Source organism: Furipterus horrens, unplaced genomic scaffold, assembly GCF_987537825.1.
Source record: "Furipterus horrens unplaced genomic scaffold, mFurHor1.1.pri manual_scaffold_10, whole genome shotgun sequence".
NCBI classification, from domain to species: domain Eukaryota; kingdom Metazoa; phylum Chordata; class Mammalia; order Chiroptera; family Furipteridae; genus Furipterus; species Furipterus horrens.
The window spans coordinates 45,642,226-45,670,204 of NW_028327180.1; the positions used below are offsets into that span (position 1 = coordinate 45,642,226).

General features: G+C 41.8%; 1 protein-coding gene across 1 annotated transcript; it reads right to left on the reverse strand.

The window, feature by feature from the left end:
* Positions 1–13,734: 13,734 nt before the first annotated feature.
* Positions 13,735–27,390, reverse strand: LOC149999998 (uncharacterized). Its single transcript, XM_090289795.1, has 4 exons — positions 27,226–27,390; positions 16,485–16,611; positions 16,241–16,301; positions 13,735–15,879 (listed from the first exon to the last, which is right to left on the reverse strand). The coding sequence occupies exons 1-4, from the start codon at positions 27,226–27,228 to the stop codon at positions 14,181–14,183; spliced, it is 1,890 nt and encodes a 629-aa protein (XP_090145921.1). The 5' UTR covers positions 27,229–27,390; the 3' UTR covers positions 13,735–14,180.
* Between the last annotated feature and the right edge of the window lie 589 nt (positions 27,391–27,979).

Genomic DNA, 27,979 nt, shown 5'->3' on the forward strand with positions numbered 1-27,979 from the left:
AAATTGCTTATAAGCCGAGTGTCAATTTAGAAAGAATGGCTTACATAAATTCATCATCATAAGTATTTTAAAAACAAAGGATATTGATATGAAAAGATCTGGAGGACTTACCAATAGAACTGAGTAAAGTGTATTGCCACACACACACACACACACACACACACACACCACAATACCTTTCCTATAACCTGCAGAGAAAGGTGGACCCTCCAACCCCACCCAAACCAGCACACACCTACCAGGAATGTATGAAAGGGTTTATGACTTCCCTTACTGAGGTCTCTAGGGAGAGCAGGGCAGGCCTCTCAAGCAGGTGGGAAAGGGCTTGAGAAAGCCCGGAAGGAGCATGGCCTGGTTTTTTATTGAGTTAGGGGTGGGCTAGGATTAGAGTTCACACACACAGATGTACGGAGGGGCTTTCATGGACTATCTCTCTCTCTTTTTTTTTTTAATGTTTTTTATTGATTATATTGTTACAACAGTTCCAATTTTCTCCCCTTTGCTCCCCTCCACCCAGCATCTCCCTCCCCCAGCAATACCCCCCCAAGTCCATACCCCTGGTTCGTAAAAAATAACTATCCCCCCCCCTCAAATATTAGGACCCTTTGTAATCTTGTAAAGGACAATGGGCAAAGTGGACTATATCTCTTGATAGCACTGAAGGAGTGAGCAACCAGGCTTTTTGAAAAATCACCTGATATAGACATGCAGCACAAGGGGTTAGAAGGAGGGTTAAGGCTTTCAAGTCAACAGCTATCAGAAAACAGAAAATATGTCTCTTAAATGTTATGGTTTAGCTCCAGACCACAATAATTAGTGAGTATTGCAATAGAATGAGTTGGAATATTTTTACTGGTTGAGGGTCTTACCTTCAATTTGATTAAAAAAAAAAAAAAAGCAACATAAGTGAAGGGCAACAAAGCGAGGTCTGCCTGTTTATTGGTCTTTGACCTTGATTCCTGGGAGGGAGCTCATAAAACCCTCGTGAATGCTTAAGAGATGAGAGAACTAGGAGCATCTTTTGTTCTAATCTGGTTGGGCTCCTGATGGCTCCTGGATGGGGGCTGTTATCAGAAAGACCAAGCCATGATTGGGAGCTTGGAGTTTTTAGTTCTCTCCTACTCCATCCTCCAGAGACAGGAGAAGGACTAAAAATGGAGTTAATAATTGACCACGATATGCGACCATGATTGCACATTCCCAATAGTAAGAAGTTTGGAGTTTCCAGGTGGGTGAGAACATCCATTTACCCAGAAGGTGATGCACTGAAATTCAAAGGGACCTTCCAAACCTCGCTATAAGAATCTCTCTATCTATTCATCTGTATCCTTTAATAAACTGTCAAACTTAAGTGTTTCCCTGAGCTCTGTGAACACTCTAGGAAATTTTTTAAAGAGTATTTTATTGATTATGTTGTTATAGTAGTCCCATTTTTTCCCCCTTTGCTCCCCTCTGCCCAATACCCCGCTTCCCTCCAGCAATCCCACCCCCGTAGTTCATGTCCATGGGTTGTGCATATAAGTTCTTTGGTCCCACCCTTTCCTTTATTATTCTTAACTTCTCCCTGTCTATTTTGTACTAACCCATTATGCTTCTTAATCCCTGCACCATTTCCCCATTTCTCCCTCTTCCCCCTCCCAGCTGATAAACCTCCAAATGATCCCCATACTTACGGCTCTGTTCCTAATCTGGTTTGCTTAGCTGGATTTTGTTTTTTGTTTTTTAGATTCAGTTGTTGATAGTTGTGAGTTTGTTGACATTTTAATGTTCATAGTTTTGATCTTCTTTTCTTAAATAAGTCCCTTTAACATTTCATATAATAATGGCTTGGTGATGATGAACTTCTTTAGCTTTGCCTTGTCCAGGAAGCACTTTATGTGCCCTTCCATTCTAAATGATAGCTTTGCTGGATAGAGTCATCTTGGTTGTATGTCCTTGCTTGTCAGTCCCTTCTTGCCTGCAAAGTTTCTTTTGAGAAATCAGTTGATAGTCTTATAGGCACCCCTTTGTAGGTAACTTTCTGCTTTTCTCTTGCTGCTTTTAAGATTCTCTCTTTAAACTTTAGCATTTTAATTATGATGTGTCTTGGTGTGGTCCTCCTTGGGTCTAGCTCGTTTGGGACTCTCTGTGCTTCCTGGACTTGTATGTCTATTTCCTTCACCAAATTTGGGGAGTTTTCCTTATTTTCTCACATAAGCTTTCAATTTCTTGCTCTTCCTCTTCTCCTTCTGGCACCCCTATGATTTGGATGTTGGCACATTGAAAGTTGTCCCAGAGGTTCCTAAGCCTCTCCTAATTTTTTTCAATTCTTGTTTCCTCATTCTGTACTGGCTGACTGCTTTTTTCTTCCTTATGTTCCAAATCATTGATTTGAACCTTGGTTTCCTTCCGTTCACCATTGGTTTTGTGTGCACTTTCCTTTGTTTCATTTAGCAGAGCCTTCACTTCTTCTCTTATGTGTTTGCTGTACTTATGCATATCTGTCAAGCCTGTGAGCATCTTTATCACTAGTATTTTGAACTGTACAGCTGTTAGGTTGGCTATCTCCTTGTCTGTTAGGTTGGCTATCTCCTTGTCGCTTATTTCTCCCACTGGAACTTGATCCATTCCCTTTTTTGGGCCATACTTCTCTGTGTCCTTATCTTGACAGGCTCCTGTGTTTGTTTGCCTCTGTGTCTTAGGTAGAACTGTCGCTCCTGTTATGTTTAAGGGGTGGAGTCTTAGGTATTCATCAGTATGGGCATCCTATTTCACCACACTGTGGTGCTGTATGTGGTGGAGGGGTCTGAGAAGGAACAATGCAGCTTGCTCAGCACTCATCCCTTTTCCAAGCATGTCTCCAACTTCCTGTATGGGATTGGCACCTCTCTAGCTGTTGCCCTGGCCATCGTTCCAGAATGGGTGGGTCTGCTGACGTTCTAGGACAGTGGGGGCCCTCTCAACAATCAGACTCTGCTGAGAGATTGTCAATTTCTTCCTCCGCCCAACCCCACTGGTTTGCACAGTCAGAAGCAATGAGGCTTTATTTTCCCTCGCACTGGAACTGTGAGCTGTGTGGTCTGGTCTGGTGCTGGAAGAGCTCCCCATGTGTCCCTCTCGACTTTTAAAAACATGTATGTGCACTTCCTGCCAGCCTGCCGCTGTAGCCACTGCTGCTGCCACCACATTGTGTCCTCTCCACCCCTCCTACCTGTATGGATGAGTATTTCTTCTTTATATCTGTTTGTTGAACTTCTGTGCAGCTCGATTTTTCTGGAACTTCTGGTCCTCTCTAGTTTTGAGGGAGTTGTATTCCTTCTTAGTGGTGGAGGGAGATGCAGCGTGTCTGTCTAGGCACATCTTGGCCAGAAGTCTGAATAAAATCAAGCACTCTAGGAAATTAATCAAATCCAAAAAGAGGGTTATAAGAACCACTGATTAGTAGCCAAGTCAGGCAGAAGTTGTGAGTAGCCTGCAGACCTACTCCTTGTGATTGCATCTGAAGTGGGGGATGGGGTGGGTGGTGCACTCTTCTGGGACTGAGACCTTAACCTGTAGGATATGACACTGTCTCCAGGTATGTAGTGTTATGATTAAATTGTAGGACACCAACTGGTGTCACAGATAATTGCTGGTTGTGGGGGAAAAAAATCCTTACACATTTGGAGACCAGAAATGTCAGAACTGAAGTGTTCTAGTAAAAGTGAAGGAGACATACATAGGAGGGAAGGAGTGGATTTTCTCTACTCAGGAAGCATACTGGGTTTTCCAACATATCAGCAGTCAAACATTAGAGCACGGAATCAGAGACCTCTGGCTTCTTGCCTGCACTGTAAGGAGCTTAAGTGGCATGCCCATCCTCACCAGAAAAAGCAAACAAACTGAAAATCAGCAACTCCTCTTAGAGCTATCAAAGAATTGATGTCACAGGGCAAACTGCTGTCTCCACAATTGGAGAGAGGAAAATAGCTGCTCTGAAAAGTGCCCATGATACTCTGCTCTTCTTTACAAGGCCTGTCCTCAAAGATTGTGTTTCACCAGCACCTGACTGACTGGGTTTCACCAATGCCAAACTGACATGGGGAGGGAAACTGCCACTTTATGCACCCCTGGCCTTTCTGCCTGACCTAACCTGTGACTGAGGACACAGACTCAGGAACACTTGTGAGGTTCACAGGATATTTTTCCTTCCTGACAGCAAATATGTTGTGTGATTTCCAAACCATTTTTTCACCTCCCCAGTACCAACTGTGTGGCCTATAATTAAATCCTCTCACTAAACAGAGTTAACATCAGACTCCACAGTTTAAGGGCTCAGTCCCACAAACTGCCCACATGTCAGATGCCACTGCAAGTCAAGGCTCAGACTGTACACATTTCTCTGTAGTTGACTACAAATGTGTAGACTCCCAGGACACACCCTCATATTTGTTAATTTGCTAAAACTACGATGGGAACTAACAAAAGTGCTTTACTTATTATTATGGGATTAGTATAAAACACCGAGTCAGGTCAGCGCAATGGAAAGGATGCTCCAGGCAAAGTGAGGGTGGAGAGAGTAGGAGCTTCATGCACTGTCCAAGCATGACAACCTCCCAGGACACTGAGGTATCCACCAGTCAGATCTCTCTGAATCCTGAGGTTTAAGGGTTTGGATGGGGTTTCCTTACCTAGGCATGACTAATAAAACCATTGACCAGCGGTGAAAAGCCCATCTTGAAGCCTTTGAGGGGTCTGTGAACAGTCACCTCATTAGAACATAAGATGCTCCTATCACCCTTATCACTCTGATAGTCCAGGGGCTTTAGGAAGGTCTTTGCTAGGAACCATGGATAGAGATACATCATCTTTCTCATTATACCCCAGAGGGGAACAGCCCAGGGCACAGGCTCATTAAAATACAAAGGCCCAATCCCAGGGCTAGAGAACGCTTGCTCTCCACCCACAGCGTCGCACTGCAGCGACAGCACTCCTGTTTAACAGCAGTGGAGTACACTGGGAGAACTGCAGAACTCTGAAGATGACGTGGAGACAAAAATCAAGGACCCCTGCGGTATTTTAGTCTCTGTTACAGCAAGTGGTAAACACAGCTCAACCCCTAGTCAGATAATCATAAAACCTTGCACTAAAAGGCCTATTTACCTCAGTTCATTTTTCACAGCACATCAAGTCTGGCAATCAAGAAAAAAATTAAAAGGCATGCTAAAAATGAAGACACACTGTGAAGAGAGAACAAGCAAAAGGATGTAATTTAGGTGTAGCAGATATGGTGGAATTACTGGGCAAGAAATGTAGAGCAACCATGATTAATGTGCTAAGCACTCTAGTGGAAGTAGTGGACATGTGAGAACAGCTGGGTAATGTAAGCAGAGATGGAAACCCTAATAAATAAAATGGGAAACACAAGCAAAAAAGAACAACATTAAGCCTTGACGCTGTATCTCAGTGGGCAGGGTGTCATGTGGCAAAACGAAAGGTCTCCCATTGATTCCTGGTCAGGACACATGCCTGGGCTTGGGGCCAGTACCCTGGCTGGGGGCGTGAGGTATGTAATGTTTCTATTGCACATGGATGTTTTCTCCTTTTCTTTTCCTTCCCTTCCCCCTCTCTAAAAATAAATAATGAAATTTAAAAAAAGAAAGAAAGAACGAAAGGAAGAAAAATGTTTGAACAACAGAACACAAATGAAGAATTCCTTGGGGCAGGGCAGTGGTGGCTCATCAATACAGGGGAAATGTGTGAGGAAGGAACCAGTGAGCTTGGGGAAATGTGAGTACAACCTTCCAAAATGAAATGAAAAGAACAAAAAAGACAGAGCAGAAACCCAAGAACTTTGGGACAATTACAAAAGGTGTAACATACACATCATGTAGGAGAATAAAACAAAAACAGTATAAGTGAAGCAATGATGACTCAGAGTTTCCCAAAATTAACGATAGACACCAAATCACATGAAGCTCAGAGGTCACCAAACAAGATAAAAACCAAAAAATGCACACCTAGTCTTCTCGTTGAAGGTTGAGATTCCTTCTTCCAACATGGCCCAAGATAACTCTCCAAACACAATGAATTGTAGGCAAAGACACACTAAATTCACAGAAGATCTACTGAAAATCCTCATGAAAGTATTCTACGAATAACCTTACTCAAGTTACACTACCAAACAAAAGCTTGCTTTAGAAATGAACATTGAAAAGGCTAGAATCCAGATTTGGTTTCAGAACCAAAGAGCTAGGCACAAGCCCAGAAAAGAACTGTTATACAAAGAGTAAAGGTCCGAGAAAACCTCACGGTATTGTTTATTGATTAAAAAAAAAGATAACCAAGAGGACTGGCTGTGAAACAAATGAGTTTACTACGACTTAGTGTGCACCGGTGGCAACTGACAGGTGAAGATTACCACAGTGCAGGTAACGGACTGGTGAAGTTGACTGCCAAGTCCCATCTAGCCTGCACACCACTCACACTGTGGGTGGCTGGCTGATGAAATTTTATCGCAACCAAGACTTGTCCAGTACATCCATCGGTTGCCTCCCACACGTGCCTGGCATGGGGATTGAGCCTACAACCTAGGTATGTGCCCTTACCAGGGAGTGAACCCACAACTTTTGGTGTTCAGGACAACACTCTGACCAACTGGTCCACCTGACCAGAGCAGTGTTGCTTTTGTATTTGGTAAAATAAACATAAAATTACCCATTAAAAATGTACACTTGTAAATGTCATATTCAAATAAGAGAAGTGGAAGACAAAGAAAGAGAACATCTTGAAGAAGCTAGGTGTGGAAACTTAGTTACAGAGAAGTGAAGATAAGAATGAAATCAGACTTCTTTTCAGAAACTATACAAGCAGAGAGAGTCTTGTGAAATAGTGTTCAAAGAAACATTACCCAAGAATTCTGCATAGAGCAAAATTATCTCTTAATGTGAGGGAGAAATTAAGACTTTCTGAGAACAACTAAAATGAGGGAATTTGCCACCAATACACCTGGCTTGAGAAAACAAATTGTTAGGAAGAAGGTAATGATAAAGAAAGGTAGAGTGTTAAAGAAGGAATAAATGAAAGTAAAAATAATTTGTTTTTGTTAATATATTTTTTGGAGACTTCCAGCTGAGATGGAGGCCTAGATAGGGACTCAGTGCAACTCCCTCCACAACTAAGAAGAAATACCATTATCTCTAAACTAGAGACAACCAGAAGTTCCAGAAAATCGAGCTGCATGGAAGTCCAACAAACAAAGACATAATGTAGAACTACTCACCTAGACAGTAAAAGAGGCAGAGAGGAAGCAGTGTGGTGGTGGCAGTAGCAGCAGCTGCAGGCCAGTGGAAAGCGCAGTCACATGTTTTAAAAAATAGGAAAGGACACCTGTGGAGTGCTTCTAGCACCAGACTAGACTGCACAGTTCATGGTTCCAGCGCAGAGGAAAATAAAGCCTCATTGCTTTTCAATGTGAAAACAAGTTGAGGTTGGGGTGGAGAAAGAAACATCAGGTCTCTCAGAAAAGTCTGCCCACCCACTCTGGGAACGATGGCCAGGGCAACAGCTAGAGGGGTGCCAGTCCCATACGGGAAGCAGAAGTGCCTGGAAAAGGGGTGAGTGCTGAGCAAGTGGCATTGTTCCCTCAAAGACCCTCCCCCACATACAGTGCCACAATGGGTCGCCCTGCACTGACGAATACCTAAGGCTCTTCTCCCTACAATGTAACAGGTGTGACAGCTCTACATAAGACACAGAGGCAAACAAACACAGGAGCCTTTCAAGATGAGGAGACAGAGAAGTATGGCCCCAAAGAGGAAACGGATCAAGTTTCCAGTGGAAGAAATAAGCGACAAGGAGATAGCCAACCTAACAGGGGCAGAGTTCAAAACACTGGTGATAAAGATGCTCACAGACTTGACAGATATGCTTAAGTACGGCATATGCATAAGGGAAGAAGTAAAGACTATGCTAAATGAAACGAAGGAAAATCCACACAAAACCAATGGAGAAGGGAAGGACACCGGGGTTCAAATCAATGATTTGGAACATAAGGAAGAAAAAAACAGTCAACCAGTACAAAATGAGGAAACAAGAATTGAACAAAGTGAGGAGAGGCTTAGGAGCCTCTGGGATGACTTTAAACAGGCCAACCTCCAAATCTTAGGGGTGCCAGAAGGAGAAGAGGAAGAACAAGAAACTGAAAGCTTATGTGAAAAAATAATGAAGGAAAACTTCCCAAACTTGGTGAAGGAAATAGACATAAAAGTCCAGGAAGCACAGAGAGTTCCAAACAAGCTAGATCCAAGGAGGACCACACCAAGACACATCATAATTAAAATGCCAAAGTTTAAAGAGAGAATCTTAAAAGCAGCAAGAGAAAGAAGAGAGTTACCTACAAAGAGGTCCCTATAAGACTATCAACTGATTTCTCAAAAGAAACTTTGCAGGCGGGAAGGGACTGGCGAAGTATTCAATGTGATGAAAAGCAAGGACCTGCAACCAAGACTACTCTATCCAGCAAAGCTATCATTTAGAATGGAAGGGCACATAAAGTGCTTCCCAGACAAGGTAAAGCAAAAGGAGTTAGTCATCACCAGTATTATTATATGAAATGTCAAAGGAACTTACTTAAGAAAAAGATAAAAATTATGAACATTAAAATGGCAACAAACTCACAACTATCAACAAGTAAATCTAAAAAGCAAAAAACAAAATCCAACTAAGCAAACCAAAATAGGAACAGAATCATAGGTATGGGGATCATTTGGAGGGTTATCAGCTGGGAGGGGGAAGCGGGAGAAATGGGGAAATGGTGCAGGGAGTAAGAAGTATAATTGGTTGGTACAAAATAGACAGGGGGAAGTTAAAAATAATATAGGAAAGGGTGAAGTCACAGAACTTAGATGCACGACCCATGAACATGAACTAAGGAGGGTGGGATTGCTGCAGGGAAGTGGGGTACTGGGCAGAGGGGGGGCAAAGGGGAAAAATTGGGACTACTGTAACAACATAATCAATAGACTTAAACAAAAAGACTTCTATCTTACAGATTTATTTAAAATAAACAGAAATTTATATAACCATGTTTTACTAGGAACACATAGGAACTCATTCTCAGATTTAATTCATTTAAACACTAAGGATTACACAAGTGTAACCATACAAAATGAAATTTTCAAATCTCTTGGTAACTAAAAGGACAAAGTGCATCCCAGTTTATCCTTCCTTTATATCTCACATGAAGGTATTTTCAGGAATAAGTAGTATATTATGATGTAATAGGCATTTGGGTTCAGCTCCTTAAATGCAGTTGGATTTTCAAAGACTTACATAAACTTTGATTTTTTTTTAAGTGAAGTTTACCTCAGAGCACTTTTTAAAATAGAAATCCAATTTCTTTAGCTTTTTAAGTTTTAATGTTCTCCAGGAGCATGCACAAACAAACACTGATGTAAAAATAAAAAACTGACCTGAGAGTTTAAATACATTCATCTCAATTCTTGAGTTTTTCTTGCCTAAAAAGGACAAAAATTCTATTTGGTTTCACAATTACTTTGACTCAATACCATCATATCTCTCAATCAACTTACATGTTATTTCCTACGCAGGGAATAAAATTACAAAGTGCTTAGGAAAATTAAAGCCAAAGAGCTGCACTATTCAGTGGATAAAGGATCCAAAAGAAATAAACACAAGTATTAAAATCAGCTCAGATGAGCAGTCTGCCTCCCACAGAACAGAAGGAAGCCACTCTCAGAAGGTTCCACATTCTAGACTCTCCAGGTTCAGACAGAAGCCCTGGAGTGGGTCAGTGCCTGGGGATAAAGGGAAGGGACACTGAGCTGCCCCAGGAGTGAACTCTGGGAGCTCCAACACCCTCCTTTCCCTGGGGAATAATGGAAACTCTCCCTCTCTCAGGCTTCATCTCACAGCAAGGAAATGCTCAGCTGGATTCAGTGTAAGGTTCTGACCCAAATGAACTCCCAAATTCATGAGCATTAACCCCAGATAGACTCCTGACTTTCACAGCGTTTTTCAATGTGCACGAATTACACTGAGTGCACCCACACTGTGGATGCAAAACTCCAGCTTATGCCTAGAAACAGGCCCAGGGGAACCACAACTAAAACCTCAGAAGGGGCATCACCCCCCTGCCCCATGTGCACGTGAACCCCAGCTTTCCGGGGCTGTAGCTTCTCAGTGTACAGGCTCCTTCCATGGTGAATGTGAGCAGGTAGGACAGCTGCAGGGGAGGCGCCCCAGGAACAATAACTGGGCCTTCAAGTATTTCAGGGGGGCCTTCGATACACCTCCCTTCTCTCTACACCACTGGTGTTGCTTTGGAACACTTTGATATTTTAAACGACAAAAGTTCAGTGTTTGAACAATCCACCAAAATCACATAAACCCAGAGTTTATGGGGAGAGGAAGGAAGAAAAAGGCTTTTACTAGTTCAATTAGAAAATCGTTAATATGTATTCTTTTTAGAAAATGATGTCAGTTATTTCTTTTAGAGGAAAAGTAATCGGTTTCTAAATAACTCCTCATACTTGAACAATTATATTCTATAAATCTAAACCTATTCAACCTATTTCAAATCTACTTGAGAACACCCAAAGTAAAAAAAAAATAAAAATCTCAGAAACTTACAAGTAATACTGAAAGAAAAAAATTTTTTCTGAAATTCATTTCTTTCTTGCCTGTTTGGAACTAATTTATGTTGTCTTTCTAGCTCTACTGATGACATATTTTACCCCTATAGAAAAACAAAACATACACAAGTTCGTTAAATCTTTCCAAGAGACAAAAGCAGGGAGGGGCGCTGCTCACAGGACAAAAACCCAGGAAAGTTTCTGAAAGGAACCTCCGAACGCCTTCCCATAGGATGCCTGTGCCCAGGGAAAGTCCTGGGGGAGAGGAATGGGGATTTCATACTACCTAGTCCAGGTGTTTATTCTCAGCTTTCCTCTTGTAAGAAACAAGGACATAGTGACTCCCAAACCAGTACAAAATCAGCAATAACAAAGGGCAAATGTAATTAAAGGGTCTCTGAGAGGGGAGCTGACAGCACTGGCATATCTACAAATCACAGTAGGGGCATTTAGATAACCGTTTAGATTGTAACTCCGGAGTAACCAGTAATGGAGAAACAGGGAAGGAGAGGGGAGGGGGAGCTAATTGCGTTAGGGCGGGGGAGCTGATCCTCTCACTTTAGGGCAAAGAAGATAATCACTTCAGGGCAATTTCAGGGTGGGGAAGCTAAGACTATAAAACCAGTTTCCTTTGTCTACTTGGCACGCACATTCTCCTGGCTGTGAGGGTGCGCCCAGCTCTGCAGACTCGTGAATAAAGGCCTCGCTTTACTGCTCAAGTCCTGTGTCCCAGTTTTTATTGTGTTTCTCACACTCTCATGTAAAGTATTCACAGAGAAAAAAAGTCTTTAAAAAGAGCCAGTCATGGCTCTGTGGATAAATGATAAAGAAATAGTTGATAATGATGCCGTTTTTAAAGCGGATATGCCTAACTGGCATTCAGGATGTAAAGGAAGGATCTGGGAATTCAGAAACGTGCGCCTCCAAGGAAGAAACAGGCTGGGTGAGTGGAGTGGGTGTGGATTTCAGACCCTGTTCCCCAAGCATTTGGAAAACTGAGGAGAAACCGAGTCCTCCTGAGGAGAAAGGACTTGGGACCCTACACACTACATACAGCTCCTCCCACGTACAAACCCTGAAGACCGATTTACGCTTTCCCCCAATGACTCCCCTTGGTCACCGCATCATCTGGGGAGACGCGGGGCTGGGGCCCCGGAGCTCCGGAGAGTCCCTGGAACCGAAGTCACTGCGTGCAGGGCTGAGGGGAACGCGGGTCCGCACTTTGGACTCAACTACTGGGAGGCCAGGTCTCGCCACAGTCGGTTTCAACCAGCTCCTTATCCTCCTCCTTGGAAATCTGGCCTCCGGACTCATCACTTCTCGGCTTCTGGGGTTCACCTAGCGTCGTTTCCTGGCCCCGCGGCCGGTGTAGGTGAAAGTGGACTAATAATGCCACAGACACATCTCGACCGTTAAGCATAGGTAAGACACGATCACCAGCGCTCCTGCGGCCAGGAGCATCCACGCAGTTTTAAGAGCATGCTCTGCTGCTGTTCTCCTGATTGGCCAGTTCACAGGGACCCGCCCCCTGTTTTCCTGAGTGACAACGGGAAGAAGAGGATCAGTTGGCTGAGCAGAACAAGCTTCTGTGGGTGGGCAGGGCCTGTCCATTGGGATAGTTGGTTTTTAATTAATAAAAATCCTCACCCAAGAATATGCTTATTGATTGTAGCGAGAGAGAGGAAGGGTGAGAACAGGGGAAAGACATCAATGTGAGAGAGAAACATTGAGTTGCCTTCCATAGGTACCCAGACCGGGGATCAAACCTGCAACCTTTTGTTGCATCGGACCACGCTCCAACCTACGGAACCACCTGACCAGGGCAAAAAGCTTTTTCTTTTCCTAAAAGCCAGTGCCATAGTATTGGCTTCTTTGCGTGTTGGGTAAAGAAGTGAGCCCTTGTTTAGTAATATTATGACAATTTTAACTATAAAAGAAGGAAACAAATATGTCTGAGGAAATATTACCTGAACTTGAACACACATGACAAAATTAACCCATAAAGTATAGTGATTACTGAAACTTTAAGAAAGCAATTAGTCAGTAGGGTCTATGGAAGGAATTGGGGTTTATGGATGTTCTCACACTGCATGTCATCGCAAGAACCCTACACCGCCATGGTTCTAACATCCCTTTCCCTTAACTTCCTTTTACCTTATATAAATGTTCCTCTATCTTGGTGCACAGACCAGACTGTGCATATGGCTTGCCATGTCTGTATGCACTGGGCTGCAACATTTTCTCAAATGACTCCTTTTTGGTGACAAAACACTTAGTTGCTATTATATAGACATTTGCAAACTTTATTTGAAAATCTAGAATTATAATGGGACATTTTAACATACTTTCTCAGGAAATGCAAAACACAATTTTTGATTGCATACAACAGCTGAGAAACCAGTTAATAAACTATTTTTATGAAGTACCTACAGAAGTGTTCATCTGACAAATAAATACACATACTTTTTATCATATACAAACATAATTGAAAACATACTGACACCGTAACATAGAAAACATAAAAAATTTAACCTACTTGTATATAAGAAGTATACTTCAATAGCATAAACAATAAAATGTAATTAAAAAAAAGAAATATACTTCAATTCATCCATGAATCTAACAGGCTTCAAAATGGTGAGAAAATACTAAATGTTTTAAAGAAAAACCACTACCCATTAAACTTATGTGCTGTTGGTGAAAGAAAACTCTCAGAATTATCACACTTGAATATTCATTTCTGAAAGTTATTAGTAGAAATCCACACTCCAGTGATGCATTTTACTAAGAGCTTTTTCATGTTGAAATTTTTCTGGCATCTCATACATAGATTAATATCTATCAAGCTTTCTCATGTTACTTACATTTCTGTTTGTCTTTTGTGGGAGTTTTCACATGTAAAAGTGTGGATCAATCCAAGTGTTTCCTATCGTGTTTACAATCAAAGGGTTTTATCCAGTGAGTCCTTTCATACTTTTGATAGGAATTGGAATGACTGAAGCCTTTCTGACATTCTACACTTTTATATAGTGCTTCTCCAGTGTGCCTTGTGAGGTGTCTATTAAAGGTTGTGATAAATGAAGGCTTTTCTGTTTCTTATATTTATGGGTTTTTCTCAGTGTGAGTTCTTTCGAATGATCTCTGTAGGCTTCACCACCTTGTTTACATTCAAAGCATTTCTCTCCAGTGAGATTTCTTTCATGTTTTCAAAGAAAACTAAGACAATTGAATGCTTTATTACATTTTTTTATACATATGATTTCTCTCTAGGTTGATTTCTTTCATGGGTTTGAAAATGTTAGGCTTTTCCAAATTACTTATATTCACAGGGTTTCTCTCTGGTACGACTGCAGGCTTTTCCACATGCCTTACATTCCTAGGGTTTCTCTCCAGCACGAGTTCTTTCACATATTTTTAAGGATCTGTGGCCTCTGTAGACTTTCCTTTCATTGCTAACAGTCATGGGTTTTTTTTTGCCACTGTGAGTTCTTTCACATATTCCACCATCACTGGGATATCCAAACGCTTTCCCACACTTTACATTCATAGTGTATCTGCACTGTGAGTTCATTTATGCATTTGGAAATCCTTATGAAAACTGAAAGCTTCACCATGTTCTTTACAGTCATAGGATTTCTCCCTAATATGAGTTCTTTCATGTTTTTGAAGGTAGCTGTGATCTCTGAAGGCTTTACCACATTGCTTACATTCACAGGGTTTCTCTCCTGTGTGAGTTTTTTTGTGTATGTGTAAGGAACTGTAAAATTTGAAAAATTTATTACATTGTTTACATTCATAGGGTTTCTCTCCAGTATGTGTTCTTTTATGTTTTTGAAGAGAAGTGGGGTAAGTGAATGCTTTGCTACATATTTTACACTCATAGGGTTTCTCTCCAGTGTGAGTTCTTTCATGTATTTGAACATAACTGGAATAACTGAAGGCTTTACCACATTGTTTACATTCATAGGGTTTCTCTCCTGTGTGAGTTCTTCCATGTACTTGAACTTGACTGGAAGAACTGAAGGCTTTGCTACAAATTTTACATTCATAGGGTTTCTCTCCAGTATGTGTTCTTTTATGTTTTTGAAGAGAACTGGGATAGGTGAATGCTTTGCTACATACTTTACATTCATAGGGTTTCTCTCCAGTGTGAGTTCTTTCATGGGTTTTTAAGGAACTGGGATCTCTGTAGGCTTTACCACATTGTTTACACTCATAGGGTTTCTCTCCGGTATGGATTCTTTCATGTATTTTTAAGGAACTGGTATCTCTGTGGGCTTTACCACATTGTTTACATTCGTAGGGTTTCTCTCCAGTGTGAGTTCTTTCATGTATTTTTAAGGAGCAGTGATCTTTGTAGGCCTTACCACATTGTTTACATTCATAGGATTTCTCTGCAATGTGAGTTCTTTCATGTACTTGAACTTGACTGGAAGAACTGAAGGCTTTACCACATTGTTTACATTCATAGGGTTTTTCTCTAGTATGTGTTCTTTTATGTTTTTGAAGAGAACTGGGATAGGTGAATGCTTTGCTACATATTTTACATTCATAGGGTTTCTCTCCAGTATGAATTCTTTCATGGGTTTTTAAGGAACTGGGATCCCTGTACGCTTTACCACATTGTTTACATTCATAGGGTTTCTCTCCAGTATGAATTCTTTCATGTATTTTTAAGGAACTGATATCTCTGTGGGCTTTACCACATTGTTTACATTCATAGGGTTTCTCTGCAATGTGAATTCTTCCATGTGCTTGAGCATGACCAAAACAATGGAAGGTTTTATCACATATTTTACATGCATAGGGGTTCTCTCTTGTATGAATCTTTTTGTAAGATTTATAGGATTTACCACTTTGTTTACACTCATAGGATTGCTCTCCAGTGAGAGTTATGTTATGTAATCGAAGTGAACATGAACAACTAAAGGCTTTCCCACATTTCCTATGTTTATAGGTTTTCTCCCCATTGTGATTTCTTTCATGTTTTTCAAAATAGTGAAGATAACTGAAAGCTTTACCACATTCTTGACATGAACAAGGCTTCTCTTCATACTTCTGAAGTTCATATGCTTTGCATCGAGTGTGACATCTTACGTGCCTATTAAGGGATGAGTGATGCCTGAAGACTTTTCCACACACACGGCATTCACTTGGTTTCATGCCAGTGGGTTTCTTCTTCAGATTGACATTTGAAATAAGGCTCAGGTTTTCTCCACATTGACTGATCTCTCTACTTCCATAGACTTTCTCTACCACTTGACTTCTATAAATAATGAAAAGCACAGTATTAATGATTTTATATTCATTATATTTATTATGATTTGTCAGAAAAGTGTAGGTACCCTGTCTTGTCTGAAATTAAATATGCTGAATGTTTTCCAAGAAGACTTCACCCTTGCTATTATCAAACTGTGATAGTCATATATAGGGTTTACTAATACTGTTATCAAGTGAACTATTTTGTAAACACTGCACATACATGGTACACTTCAAAAGTATTTTTGGTAAAAATTTTCTAAGAAGACATTTGAAGCAGGGTATATTAGTTTTGTTTGCTTCTTTTAAACATTTCATAACATACTAGAATTCTCACATGAGACCCTGCTTTCTATTGTGCAACTCACCTTAGTTTCCTCCCCTGGTTTTTGTAGTAATTTTCAACATTATGTTCTTCCCATCTTATTCCTAAAATGAAGACCCAGAAAAATGAGTCCAAAGAATTCATATTATAGAAAAATCATTAGCTTCTAGTTCTATGATAAGCTGTGACCATGCCAAGTTATTGACCAACTTCCCACATCATGGACGTGTCAGTGAAAGAAACACTTGTTTTTTCATCGAAAAATGAAGGAGTGTCATCACCCTTACCTATGGAGGCCAGGTTCCTCAAGGTTTCCTGCATCACATCTCTGTAGAGCTTCTTCTGTGAAGGCTCCAGTAAAGCCCATTCCTCCAGACTGAAGTTCACAGCCACATCCTCAAAGGCCACCAAGTTCTAAAACAACCCAAATGTGCGATTTGTGGGATGGACAGCACTGAACACCTAGACCCCATTTATAGGAAGGTTACATATGATCCTCTCATCTCCAAACATTTATTCTCTGGCTGATCATCGCAAACTCACTCTCTGTCCACACTTACTTCCTCATGAATTTAACAGCATCATGACCACATGGAAATTATTTACACATTGTTACTATGATCACATTACATCCTCCCCCCCCCCCCCAATGGCAGGGTTAAGAGAATGTTTGGAAATGACAGAAATGCTATTCAAATGAAACAAATATGATCATTTTAAGACCATCAATTCCTTGTGAGAAAAATTCTTTCATCTTTTTCTCAGCACTCCATGAGGTAGAGGCTTAAATCTGTATGAGGTTTCAATAAATAAAACATAGTGAAGAACCGGAAGCCTTTCCTTCTATTCCCATCACCAAACACGAGAGCCAAGGAGGCCTGTGAAAATCACTTTCAACAAAGCCAGCTCACCATGTTGTCCTAAAGTCCAGGCCTTTACCAGTAAACACATGGGGCTGGCTCAATGCATACATGCTTGTGCAGAAGCATTGCTTGTAATCTGTGTAGTATTTATCGCAGACTCAGTTCTTCCTTTCCCTCTCTGTCCAACTTAATGGGGCTAGAAGGTTATTTGAATCTAGAGCTCAGACACAAAGAAAAATGTGTACATAATTAGACCACAAAATCCTTATACTCATGTGCTCAGGGCTGCTTCCAGCCAAATTTTAGAACACATAGTGAGAGGAGAGGCCATAAAAGCTCTATCCAATCAAACTCTAACAGTGTGCCCTGGGACTTGCTGCCCTTGAGGAAGAAGTTAAGAGCTATAGATTGTATGGGAATTCATTTAAGTCCACATAATTTGATGATGAATTGCCTATGGTTAAACAATACATAAAGGAACAGGGTTTTCCTCTCAAAGAACACAAAATTTCCATCTTCTAATTTCAAGAGAAAATAATTATTTGACAAATCACTCTAGAGGCTGCTCTGCCACCTTCTGGTCTGGCACTTAAGAAACTTAGGAGCTGTCATACTCAAATTCATTAAAAAAAAGAAGAGAAAAGAAAAGAAAAGAACTTGAAATGAACTACTCTTCCTAGATCCACCAAAGCCTTGAGGTCATGGGAGAGTGGTAGCTCCAAAATTAGGAAAGAGAAAAAGATGGTATTTTGAAATATGCCCCCAATATTCTGTTTTTTAATGAGGGCTGTAGTCAAAAAATTCTAATTCACCAGAGCTTAATGCAAAGACAATGAAAAACAAAAAAGAACACAATATTCATGAAGGCTAAAACAAACACACAAACACACATTCAATCACAAAAACAAATGAAGACACAGACTTTATATCTTTCACAAAAATTGACTCAAAACACACCACAGCCTTAACTGGTGTGGCTCAGTGGGGCATCATCTGGCAGAGCAAAAGTTCGTGGGTTTGATATCCAGTCAGGGTACATGCTTGGGTTGCGGGACAGGTCCCCAGTCGGGGTGCTTGCAAGAGGCAACCGCTGGATGTTTCTCTCACATTGATGTTTCTCTCCCTCTCTTTCTCTCTGCCTTCCCCTCTCTCTAAAAATAAATAAATAAAATCTTAAAGAAAAAAACACATCATAGAAATGTAAAATGGAAAAGTAATTAACTCCTACAAGATAATATATGAGATATTCTACATGCAAATAAAAGAACAATGAGGTATCACTATGCATTTATTATATGGCTAAGATTCAAAACATTCAGAACATCAGATATCGGTGGAGATAGGAAGTGGCAGGTAATCCTAATCACTGCTGGTGGGAATGAAATTGCGCATGCCTGCACTGGAGACAAGAACTTTTGATACTATATGTACTCTTGCTGTGTATAATAAGATTCAGCAATCATACTCCTTGGTATAGACCTAGATGAACTGAAACCTAATGTTCATACAAAAACCTGCACATAAATATTTGGAGGTACTTTATTTATAATTGGCAGGAGTTAGAGTGGCACAAGATGTTCAAGAAGCAAATAGAGGTAAATCCATGTGGTGATATAATTTTCAATAATTTAAAAAAATGGGTTATTAAGTCATGAAAACATAGGAAGAAACTTAAAAGTACATTGCTAAGTAAAAGAAGTCAATCTGACAAGGCCACACATTGTATGATTTTGAGTATATGACAATCTGGAACACAAAATTATGAGCCAATGGAAATTTTTGGGCTTGAAGAATTTAGGGATTGATGTGAGGAATAAATGAACAGGTGAAACAACTGTCCACTGAGCTCCTTCATGTACATGTGTGTACTGTCCTCCTGAAAGTCTGTGCACTCCCCAGTGCTGTGCATTCCGGGAATCCCAAAGAGACCAGAGAACCAAGAAGTCTGGCAGAGGGGTGACCTTCTCCAGCACAGTGACTTTTTTCAAGGGACTGTGGGCGATGTGGATGAGAGACTGTTCCATGTTGTTGCTTGAATGTCTAGCTAAACCCAGGCCAGAACAGAGATTGCTTCTTGCAAAGCCCCTCAGAGACTGTCTGATCTTAACTGATGTTTTCCTTTTGACATAAACCAGTACCTCTCCCCTGTGTCCCACTGTGTCCCAGCTGGTTACTTGAACAGGCCAGCATCATGACCTGGTCAAACATGAAAGGCATTTTCCAGTACCAATAATCAGGCAAGGGAAATCGGGCCACTAACAGGGTTAGAGGCCTCCTCCATGACAACTGGATGCTGTATAGAACTTAAGTACCCTGCACTTGAGTAGGATTTGAACTAATCCCTTTATTGTGCCAAACTGAAATGATGCTGTTGTCCACTGTAACCCAGAGGGACAGCATCTTTTATTTTTATTAAAAAAAAATCCTCAGCTGAGAACTTATTTATTGAGAGAAAGAGAGAGAGAGAGAGAGAGAGAGAGAGAGACATTGATGGGAGAGAGAAACATCAGTTGGGTTGCCTCCCATATGTGACCCAATCAGGGATCACTCACAACCTTTTTTTATTTTTTAAAAATATTTATTTGATTTTTTAAAAATTTTATGTTATTTTATTTATCTGTTTTTAGAGAGAGGGGAAAGGAGAAAGTGAGAGAGAGAAACATCAATGTGTGGTTGCCTCTCACGCACCCCCAACTGGGGACCTGGCATGCAGCCTAGTCATGTGCCCTGACTGGGAATCAAACCAGCGACACTTGGCTCGCAGGCCAACGCTCAATCCACTGAGCCACAGCAGCCAGGTCACAACATTTTTTTGGTGTATGGTATGACACTCCAACCAACTGAGCCACCCAGCCAGGGCAGGGTCAGGCTGCTTGCTGCAATACATACAAGGGCAGCAGAGTTACTTAGGCATCCTGGTGTGCTCTCTGAATCTGCCACCTACTGGCTGCCGTCCCTGTCTTTTCTCTCTAGGGAGTGACCATCTGATGGGCTCACCTCATTCACAGGGTATAGGTATAAACATCCTCATAACCCCCCTGCCACAGTCTCCTCCTGATGTGTGGAAAAACGCAGCCTCACTCACAGCTTCACTCTAAATATACAGTAGGGATATCAATGCAGGAGGGCTCGATTCCTACACTCTTTTCACAACTTAAAGAGTCCTCGAAATATAAAACACAGGCCCAGTGGAGTCAATACTACAACACATGGAGCACGGCTTACAGGAATGGCTCCCCAGGAAGCAGCAGCTCACAGAACAGGAGCCTCCAGGTTCTCACCAGCCTGAGAGATAAGAAGGTCAAGGGAAAAAGGAGGACTGAGGCTTAAGTTGTCAGGAGTCAAACATCAAATAATGGAGCCTGGCCACTCATAACAAGAACAACACAAGTATGAAAAATGTGCATTTGTACTGGATTGTTTTTATATAAAGACACTCAAACAGGATGAACAAAAAGTGATCAAAACTTGTTACTGGAGTGTGGCTGGAGGATCAGCACAGGAGAGGAGCAGGATATGTCAGCAGTGACCTTTTTCAGTTAGTTTCCTCTCTCAGGAACTTATTAAACATTTCAATGCTTTATGTATTTAAAATAAGGAGAAAGATTTGCATATACTACGTTTTTCTAGATTGATAATTATTTTAAATTAATTTTTGCTTTTAAAACTAATTAAATTTTGGACTCTAGTCAAGATAGCGACATAGGTAAACATGGCTTGCCTCCTTATACAACCACAACAAAATTACAATTAAAATATAGAACAACTATCACCCAGAACTGTCAGATATCCAGTGGAATGGAAGTCTGATAACTACAGAATTATAAAGAAACCACATCCATCCAGACTGGTAGGAGGGGCGCCGACGAGGAAAGGACTGGTCCCATATCCATGTGTGGTGGATAAAAATCCAGGCGGAATAGCTCAAGAGCAGGCATCCCAGCCCCACACCAGGCTCCTAGCCCAGGGCTCCAGTGCCAGGATAATAAGTCCCCATAACTTCTGTCTGCAAAAATCAGTGAGGATTGAGTTGGTGGAGAAACTTCTCGAGTCCCAAGCAATTTCCCTTAAGGAATCCACACATGGACTTGCTTAGATTCATTTACTCTGAGCTCCAGCATGTGGGTAGCAGCTTGAAAGGCAACAGTGGCATACAGGGAGGAACAGAAGTGTCTGGCATCAAGGTGGGAGCTGGAGGACAGCTTTCTCCCAGAAGAAAGGCAGACAGAGGCCATTGTCCTTTTTCTGAGCCCTTACCCCACAGAGACAGAGAGCCAGCAGGCAGATGCCATATCTGAGATTCCATCAACCTGATTAACACTGTTTGCCCTGCCATGGAGATCCTCTGAGCTCAGTACCACCCAACTTTTGGGCCAACCCAAACTGTTAAGTGTGACTTTTCCATATGAATGACTGCTTCTCAACTTCCTAAATCCTATCAAACAAGCAACAGCTGGCCTCAGTAATTCCCTAGCCCCCATACCTCTCGCTAAGTGACCCCAGGCCTGGAACTGACAGCAACAAGTCTAGACTCACAATTGGCTTTGCCTGGGAATTTCCAGGCCCAGCACGAAGAGCAGCCATTACTGATTGTATTATAGCTCATGCATGAAGGCCACAGGTAGCACATAGGTGGGGGCTGATCTTGGCCTGCACCACCCCGGAAATCCCAGACTCTGCACACCCAGCAAACAGCACAGACTATGTCAGAGCACCACCACTCTGCCCCTGCATAGCTTATCCTCCATGGAGGGTGAGGTTGGTGGGCAGTGGTCACAGCCAGTCCTTGCAGCTGACTGGCCTAGCTAAATCCCTCCCATTGACCTGCCAACAGCAATCAAGGCTCGACTAAAAGAGGTGGGTATACTCAGCCCATATGAAGGGTACACCTTGAGTACCCAGCTTGGGTGATATGGGAGGCTGTGCCAATGGACCCTATAGGACACCTACTACATTAGGTCACACTACCAAGACAGGGAGTCATAGCAGTTCTACCTAACATAGAAACAAACACAGGGAGGTTGCCAAAATGAGAAAAAGAAGCATGGCTCAAGTGAAAGAACAGACCAAAACTCTAGAAAAAGAACCAAATGCAATAGAGATAAGCAATCTATCAGATACAGAATTCAAAACACTGGTTATAAGGATGCTCAAGGAACTTAGTGAGAACCTCAACAGCATAAAAAAGATCCAGTGAGAAGCGAAGGACACACTAATTGAAATAAAGAACAATTTACAGGGAAAACAATAGTAGAGGGATGAAGCTGAGAATCAAACCAATCATTTGAAACATAAGGAAGCAGAAATACAACCAATCAGAACAAGAAGAAGATAAAAAGAACTCTGTAAAGTAAGGATAGTGTAAACAGTCTCTGTAACAACTTCAAGTGTTCCAACATTCACATCACAGGTATGCCAAAAGGAGAAGAGAAAGAGCAAAAAATTGGAAATCTATTTGAAAAAGTAATGAAAGAAAACTTCCCTAATTTGGTGAAGGAAATAGACATGCAAGTTCAGGAAGCACAAAGAGTCCCAAACAAGATGGATGCAAAGAGGCCCACTCCAAGACATATTATAATTGAAATGTCAAAGATTGACGATAAAGAGAGAATCTTAAAAGCAGCAAGAGAAAAGCAGATAGTTACCTACAGGAGAAGTCCCATAAGACTGTCAGCTGACTTCTCAAAATAAAGTTTGTAGGCTAGAAGGGATTGACAAGAAATATTCAAAGTCATGAAAAGCAGTGACCTATAGCCAAGATTGCTGTACCCAGCAAAGCTATCATTTAGAACCAAAGGGCAGATAAAGAACTTCCAAGACAACAGGAAACTAAAGGAGTTCATCATCACCAAACCATTATTATATAAAATGTTACATAGACTCATTTAAGAAAAAGATGTTCAAAACTATGAACAATAAAATAGCAATAAATATATATCTATCAACAACTGAATCTAAAAACAAACTAAACAAACAAGAAGAATATAGGAAGAATCATGGATATGGTGAGTGTTTTGATGGTTGCCAGATGGGAGGGAGTTGGTGGAAGAATGGGTGAAGAGGTGAGGGAATTAAGAAGTACAAATAGACTTCCGACCAAGATGGAGGCCTAGACAGATATGCTGAGTCTCCCTCCACAACTAAGAAGGAATACAACTACCTCAAAATAGAGACAACCAGAAGTTCCAGAAAACTGAGCTGCATGGAAGCCCAACAAACAAAGATATAAAGCAGAAATACTAATCCAGACAGGTAGGAGGGTTGAATCAGGGCGGAGAGGATGTGGTGTGATGGTGGCAGCGGCGGCGGCAGCGGCAGGCTGGCAGAAAGTGTAATCACACGTTTTAAAAAAGTCAGGAGGGACACCTTGGGAGCACTCCCAACCCCAGACCAGATCACGCAGTTCACGGTCCCAGCACTGGGGAAAATAAAGCCTCATTGCTTCTGACTGTGCAGACCAGTGGGGGTTGGGGCAGAGGAAGAAACTTCCGATCTCTCAGCAGTCTGCTTGTTTAAAGGGCCTCCACAGTCCTAGAACATCCGCAGACCCACCCACACTGGGAACAATGGCCAGGGCAACAGCTAGAGAGGAGGAAGTTCCATACAGAAATGGGAGAAGTGCCTGGAAAAGGGGTGAGTGCTGGGCAATCAGCATTGTTCCCTCTCAGACCCCTCTCCCACATACAGTCCCACAACGTGGTGAAATGTCGCCCTGTACTGACGAATACCTAAGGCTCTGCCCCTTACAACATAACAGGTGTGACAACTCTACCTAAGACACAGAGGCAAACAAACACCTGAGCCTGTCAAGATGAGGAGACAGAGAAGTATGGCCCAAAAGAGGGAACGAATCAAGGTCCTAGTGGGAGAACTAAGTGACGAGGAGATAGCTAACCTAATAGATGACGAGATAGCCAACCTAATGGATGCAGAGTTCAAAACACTGGTGATAAAGATGTTCACTGGCTTGACAGATATGCTTAAGTATGGCAAACGCATAAGGGAAGAAGTGAAGGCTATGCCAAATGAAATGAAGGAAAATCCACACAAAACCAAAGATGATGGGAAGGAAACCAGGGTTCAAATCAATGACTTGGAACATAAGGAAGAAATAAACAGTCAACCAGTACAGAATGAGGAAACAAGTTTTGAAAAAAATGAGGAAAGGCTTAGGAATCTCTGGGACGACTTTAAACGTGCCAACATCCAAACCATAGGAGTGCCAGAAGGCGAAGAGGAAGAGCAAGAAACTGAAAGCTTATGTGAGAAAATAATGAAGGAAAACTTCCCAAATTTGGCGAAGGTATCAGACATACAAGCCCAGGAAGTACAGAGTCCCAAACAAGCTAGACCCAAAGAGGACCACACCAAGACACATCATAATTAAAATGGCAAAGTTTCAAGATAAAGCAAGAATCTTAAAAGCAGCAAGAGAAAAGCGGAGAGTTACCTACAAAGGGGTGCCTATAAGACTAACAGCTGACTTCTCAAAAGAAACTTTGTAGACAGGAAGGGACTGGCAAGAAGTATTCATGGTGATGAAAAGCAAGGACTTACAACCAAGATTACTCTATCCGGCAGAGCTATCATTTAGAATGGAAGGACAGATAAAGTGCTTCCCAGGCAAGGTAAAGCAAAAGGAGTTCATCATCACCAAGCCATTATTATATGAAATGTCAAAAGGACTTAAGAAAAAGAAGATCAAAATTATGAACATTAAAATGACAACTGACACCTATCAATAACTGAATCTTAAAAAATAAAAGCAACTCTAAGCAAAACAGAATAGGAACAGAATCATAGGTACGGAGATCATTTGGAGGGTTATCAGCGGGGAGGGGGAAGGGGGGTAAATGGGGAAATGGTGCAGGGATTAAAAAGCATAATTGGTTGGTACAAAATAGACAGGGGGAAGTTAAGAATAACATAGGAAAGGGTGAAGCCACAGAAATTATATGCATGAGCCATTGACATGAACTAAGAGGGGTGGGATTGCTGGAGGGAAGGGGTGTACAGGGCAGAGGGAAGCAAAGGGGAAAAAAACTGGGACTACTGTAACAACATAACCAATAAAATATACTTAAAAAAAAAGTACAAATAGGTAGTTACAGAAATCCCAGGGGATGTAAGGTATAGTATAGGAAGTAGAATAGCCAAAGAACTCATACTCATGACCCATGGATATGAACAAAGGTGTGGGATTGCCTGAGAGGGTGGGGCGTACTGGGTGTAGGTGGGCAAGGGGGAATAAACTGGAACAACTGTAATAGCATAATCAATATAATATAATTAAAAAATAAAAAAGAATAAAATAAAAAGCCACAAAAATTTTAAAGAATAAAATTAATTTTAACTTTTCTACACAGGAAATCACTACAAGACTTAATCCTTTAAACACTGACATAAATATGCATGCCATAGAAAAAATTTAAAAAATCCCTTTTTAACTAAAAGGACAAAAAAGCATTATGACAGTTTTCTCTCTACTATATTTTACACTAGGAATAATTTCAGGCATGAGTAACATAATGCATTAGGGATTCTCAATTAAGCCCTGAAACATTCTGAACTTTCAAATATAATTTACATAAGCTTTGAAGCATTTTTCTCTTATCAATAAAACTTCAAGCATTTCCCCTCATATCCATTAAAATATGAGTTCATTTTCCTTTGGAATTGTTTATCCTTTTCTTTCTTTTAAAGATATTTTATTTTTTTATTTTTAGAGGGGTAAGTGAGGGAGAAAGACATCAATTGGTATCACTGCATGCCAGGAAGGTGCCCTGACTGGGTGTTCGAACAGGCAACTCTTCTCTTTGTGGTAGTCAGACACCCAACCAATTGAGCCACACTGGTCAGTGAAGGAATAGTTTTATCCTTTTCAATGTCAAAGTTCCGTAGGTACCTAAACACACAAAAGATGATGTAAAAATGGAAAAAGCACCTGAGAACTTAAAAACACCCATCTGACATCTTCAGGTTCTCTTGCCTAAATGAAACCAAAATTCTGTTTATTTCCACAGTTATCTTACCTTATTCACATGGTATTGCTCAATCAAGTTAAATTTTAAGAGCCCAAATACTAATGGAAACTAGAATCAAAGGGCTGCAATACTCAATGGATAAAGGAATCCAAAGGGATGAAACACAAATACTGGAATTCAAACTGATAAGCAGTCTGTTTCCCTACAGTTGAGGGGAAAAAACCCCCGCACACATTCGAAAAGTTGAACATAATCGCAAACTTAAGGTCTAAGTACTCCTGCTTGAGACACCTTTTTTTTTTTTTTAACCTGCTTGGAACTATTTTACAGTCTTTCAAGCTTTATTGATTAAATATATTTTATTCTTAATGAAAAACGGACACATTAAGTCAATAAATCTTTTCAAGGCGACAAACCCATGGAGAAGTTGTGCTCAGGGAAACACCCAGTAAAGTTTCCAAACAGGAACCTTCACCTAAAGCACTTCCCCTAGGATTCTGTGCCCAGTGAAGATCCTGGGGAAGAGGTGCAAGGGTTTCAAGCCACAGAGGTCCAGGTGGGCTTTTCCTGCTTTTCCTCTCATGTAAAATATCCATACAAAATATAAATCTCTAAAGAGCCACCCATGACTGCGGAAAAAAATAAACAGTTAAGATACTAGGACTGTTTGAAAGGCACCACCGAGGACAAATAGTTGATAATGATGTGAATCACCGAGGGGAAATTAGCTTGGGAATTCGAGAGATCTGTAATTTCAGGGACTTGTTGCCAGTCCCAGGAAGAAATGGGATGGGGCACAAAAACATTTGGAAACCTCAGGAGAAAATGGGACTCCTGGGCAGAAAGAAGGGACTGGGACCACACAGACCAGAGGTCTACCACGCAAGAACCCGGGAGACGGAATCACGATTGTCCCCTGATGACCCTCCCCGTGAGATGCGGCGCTGCCGGCGCAGAGGTGCCCAGAGGGACTTCGAGGCGGAGCCGAAGACGCCATGCACAGTAACGGGACAGGTCGCCTGGGTCCAGCTACCGGACCATTCCCTACACTGCAAGTCGAAGGGGATCGACGTGGACTCGGGTCCCACAGGCTTCAGAGGGGACCGCGGAGAGGCCTTTACGCCACAGCCGATTCCAACCGGTTCGAACCAGCCCCATTTCTCCACCCCAGCAGTACTCACCATTTCTAGGTTTCGAGGGTCTCCCTGAGTCCTGCCTACGACTCCCACAAGCAGTGCCTATTACAGACCGACTACAGTGCGACAGACCGTGCAGCAAAGCTACCAGCAACCCTGAAGGACGAGCGACACCCAATCCCCAGCGCCGCTGTAACAAGTTGGGACGTCCACGACTTCTCGTTGCGTTGCCCCACCCACCTGCCTCAGCGGCACTCCTGACTGGACAGTTCACAAGGCCGCGCCCCCATGTGTCTGAGTGACAGCCGACGGGAGGACGTGTGGCTGGCTCAGCGAAACGAACCTCCCCTGGACAGCAGGGACCTGACCTCTAATGTTTCACTACATTTAAACAGAAGGGTTTTTTTTTTTTTTTTCAGCTTGGAGCAACCTGTATTGTTTCCCCCGAGCTGTTCCTGATGAATGAGAGGGCACAGGCTTGCACAGGGAACTTCTGATTGAGTTTCCAAGTGATGCAAGTAAGTACAGAGCGTTAGGGCAGTCCCGGCCAGGCCACAAAGGAACAGGAGGGTCTTATGTCCATTAGGGGTCAAGGGCTTGGCTTAGGTTGTGAGGCCACTCATGGAACTCTGAGCCTTGCTTAGAAACTCAAATACGGCCTTATCATCTCTAATAGTAACCTGGACATATTGAGCTAATATATTAAAAGTTCACCCTGGCTGGTTTGGCTCAGTGGATTGAGCGTCGGCCTGCGAGCTAAGTGTCACTGGTTCGATCTTCCAGTCAGGGCACATCAGAG

What these genes read in the sequence shown, in the direction of transcription:
- LOC149999998 (XM_090289795.1), bottom strand. An exon ending in GAGGAACCTGGCCTCCATAG is followed by an intron (nt 16,302 to 16,484) that starts GTAAGGGTGATG and finishes TCTTCATTTTAG; the next exon opens with GAATAAGATGGGAAGAACAT. An exon ending in AACCAGGGGAGGAAACTAAG is followed by an intron (nt 15,880 to 16,240) that starts GTGAGTTGCACA and finishes CATTATTTATAG; the next exon opens with AAGTCAAGTGGTAGAGAAAG.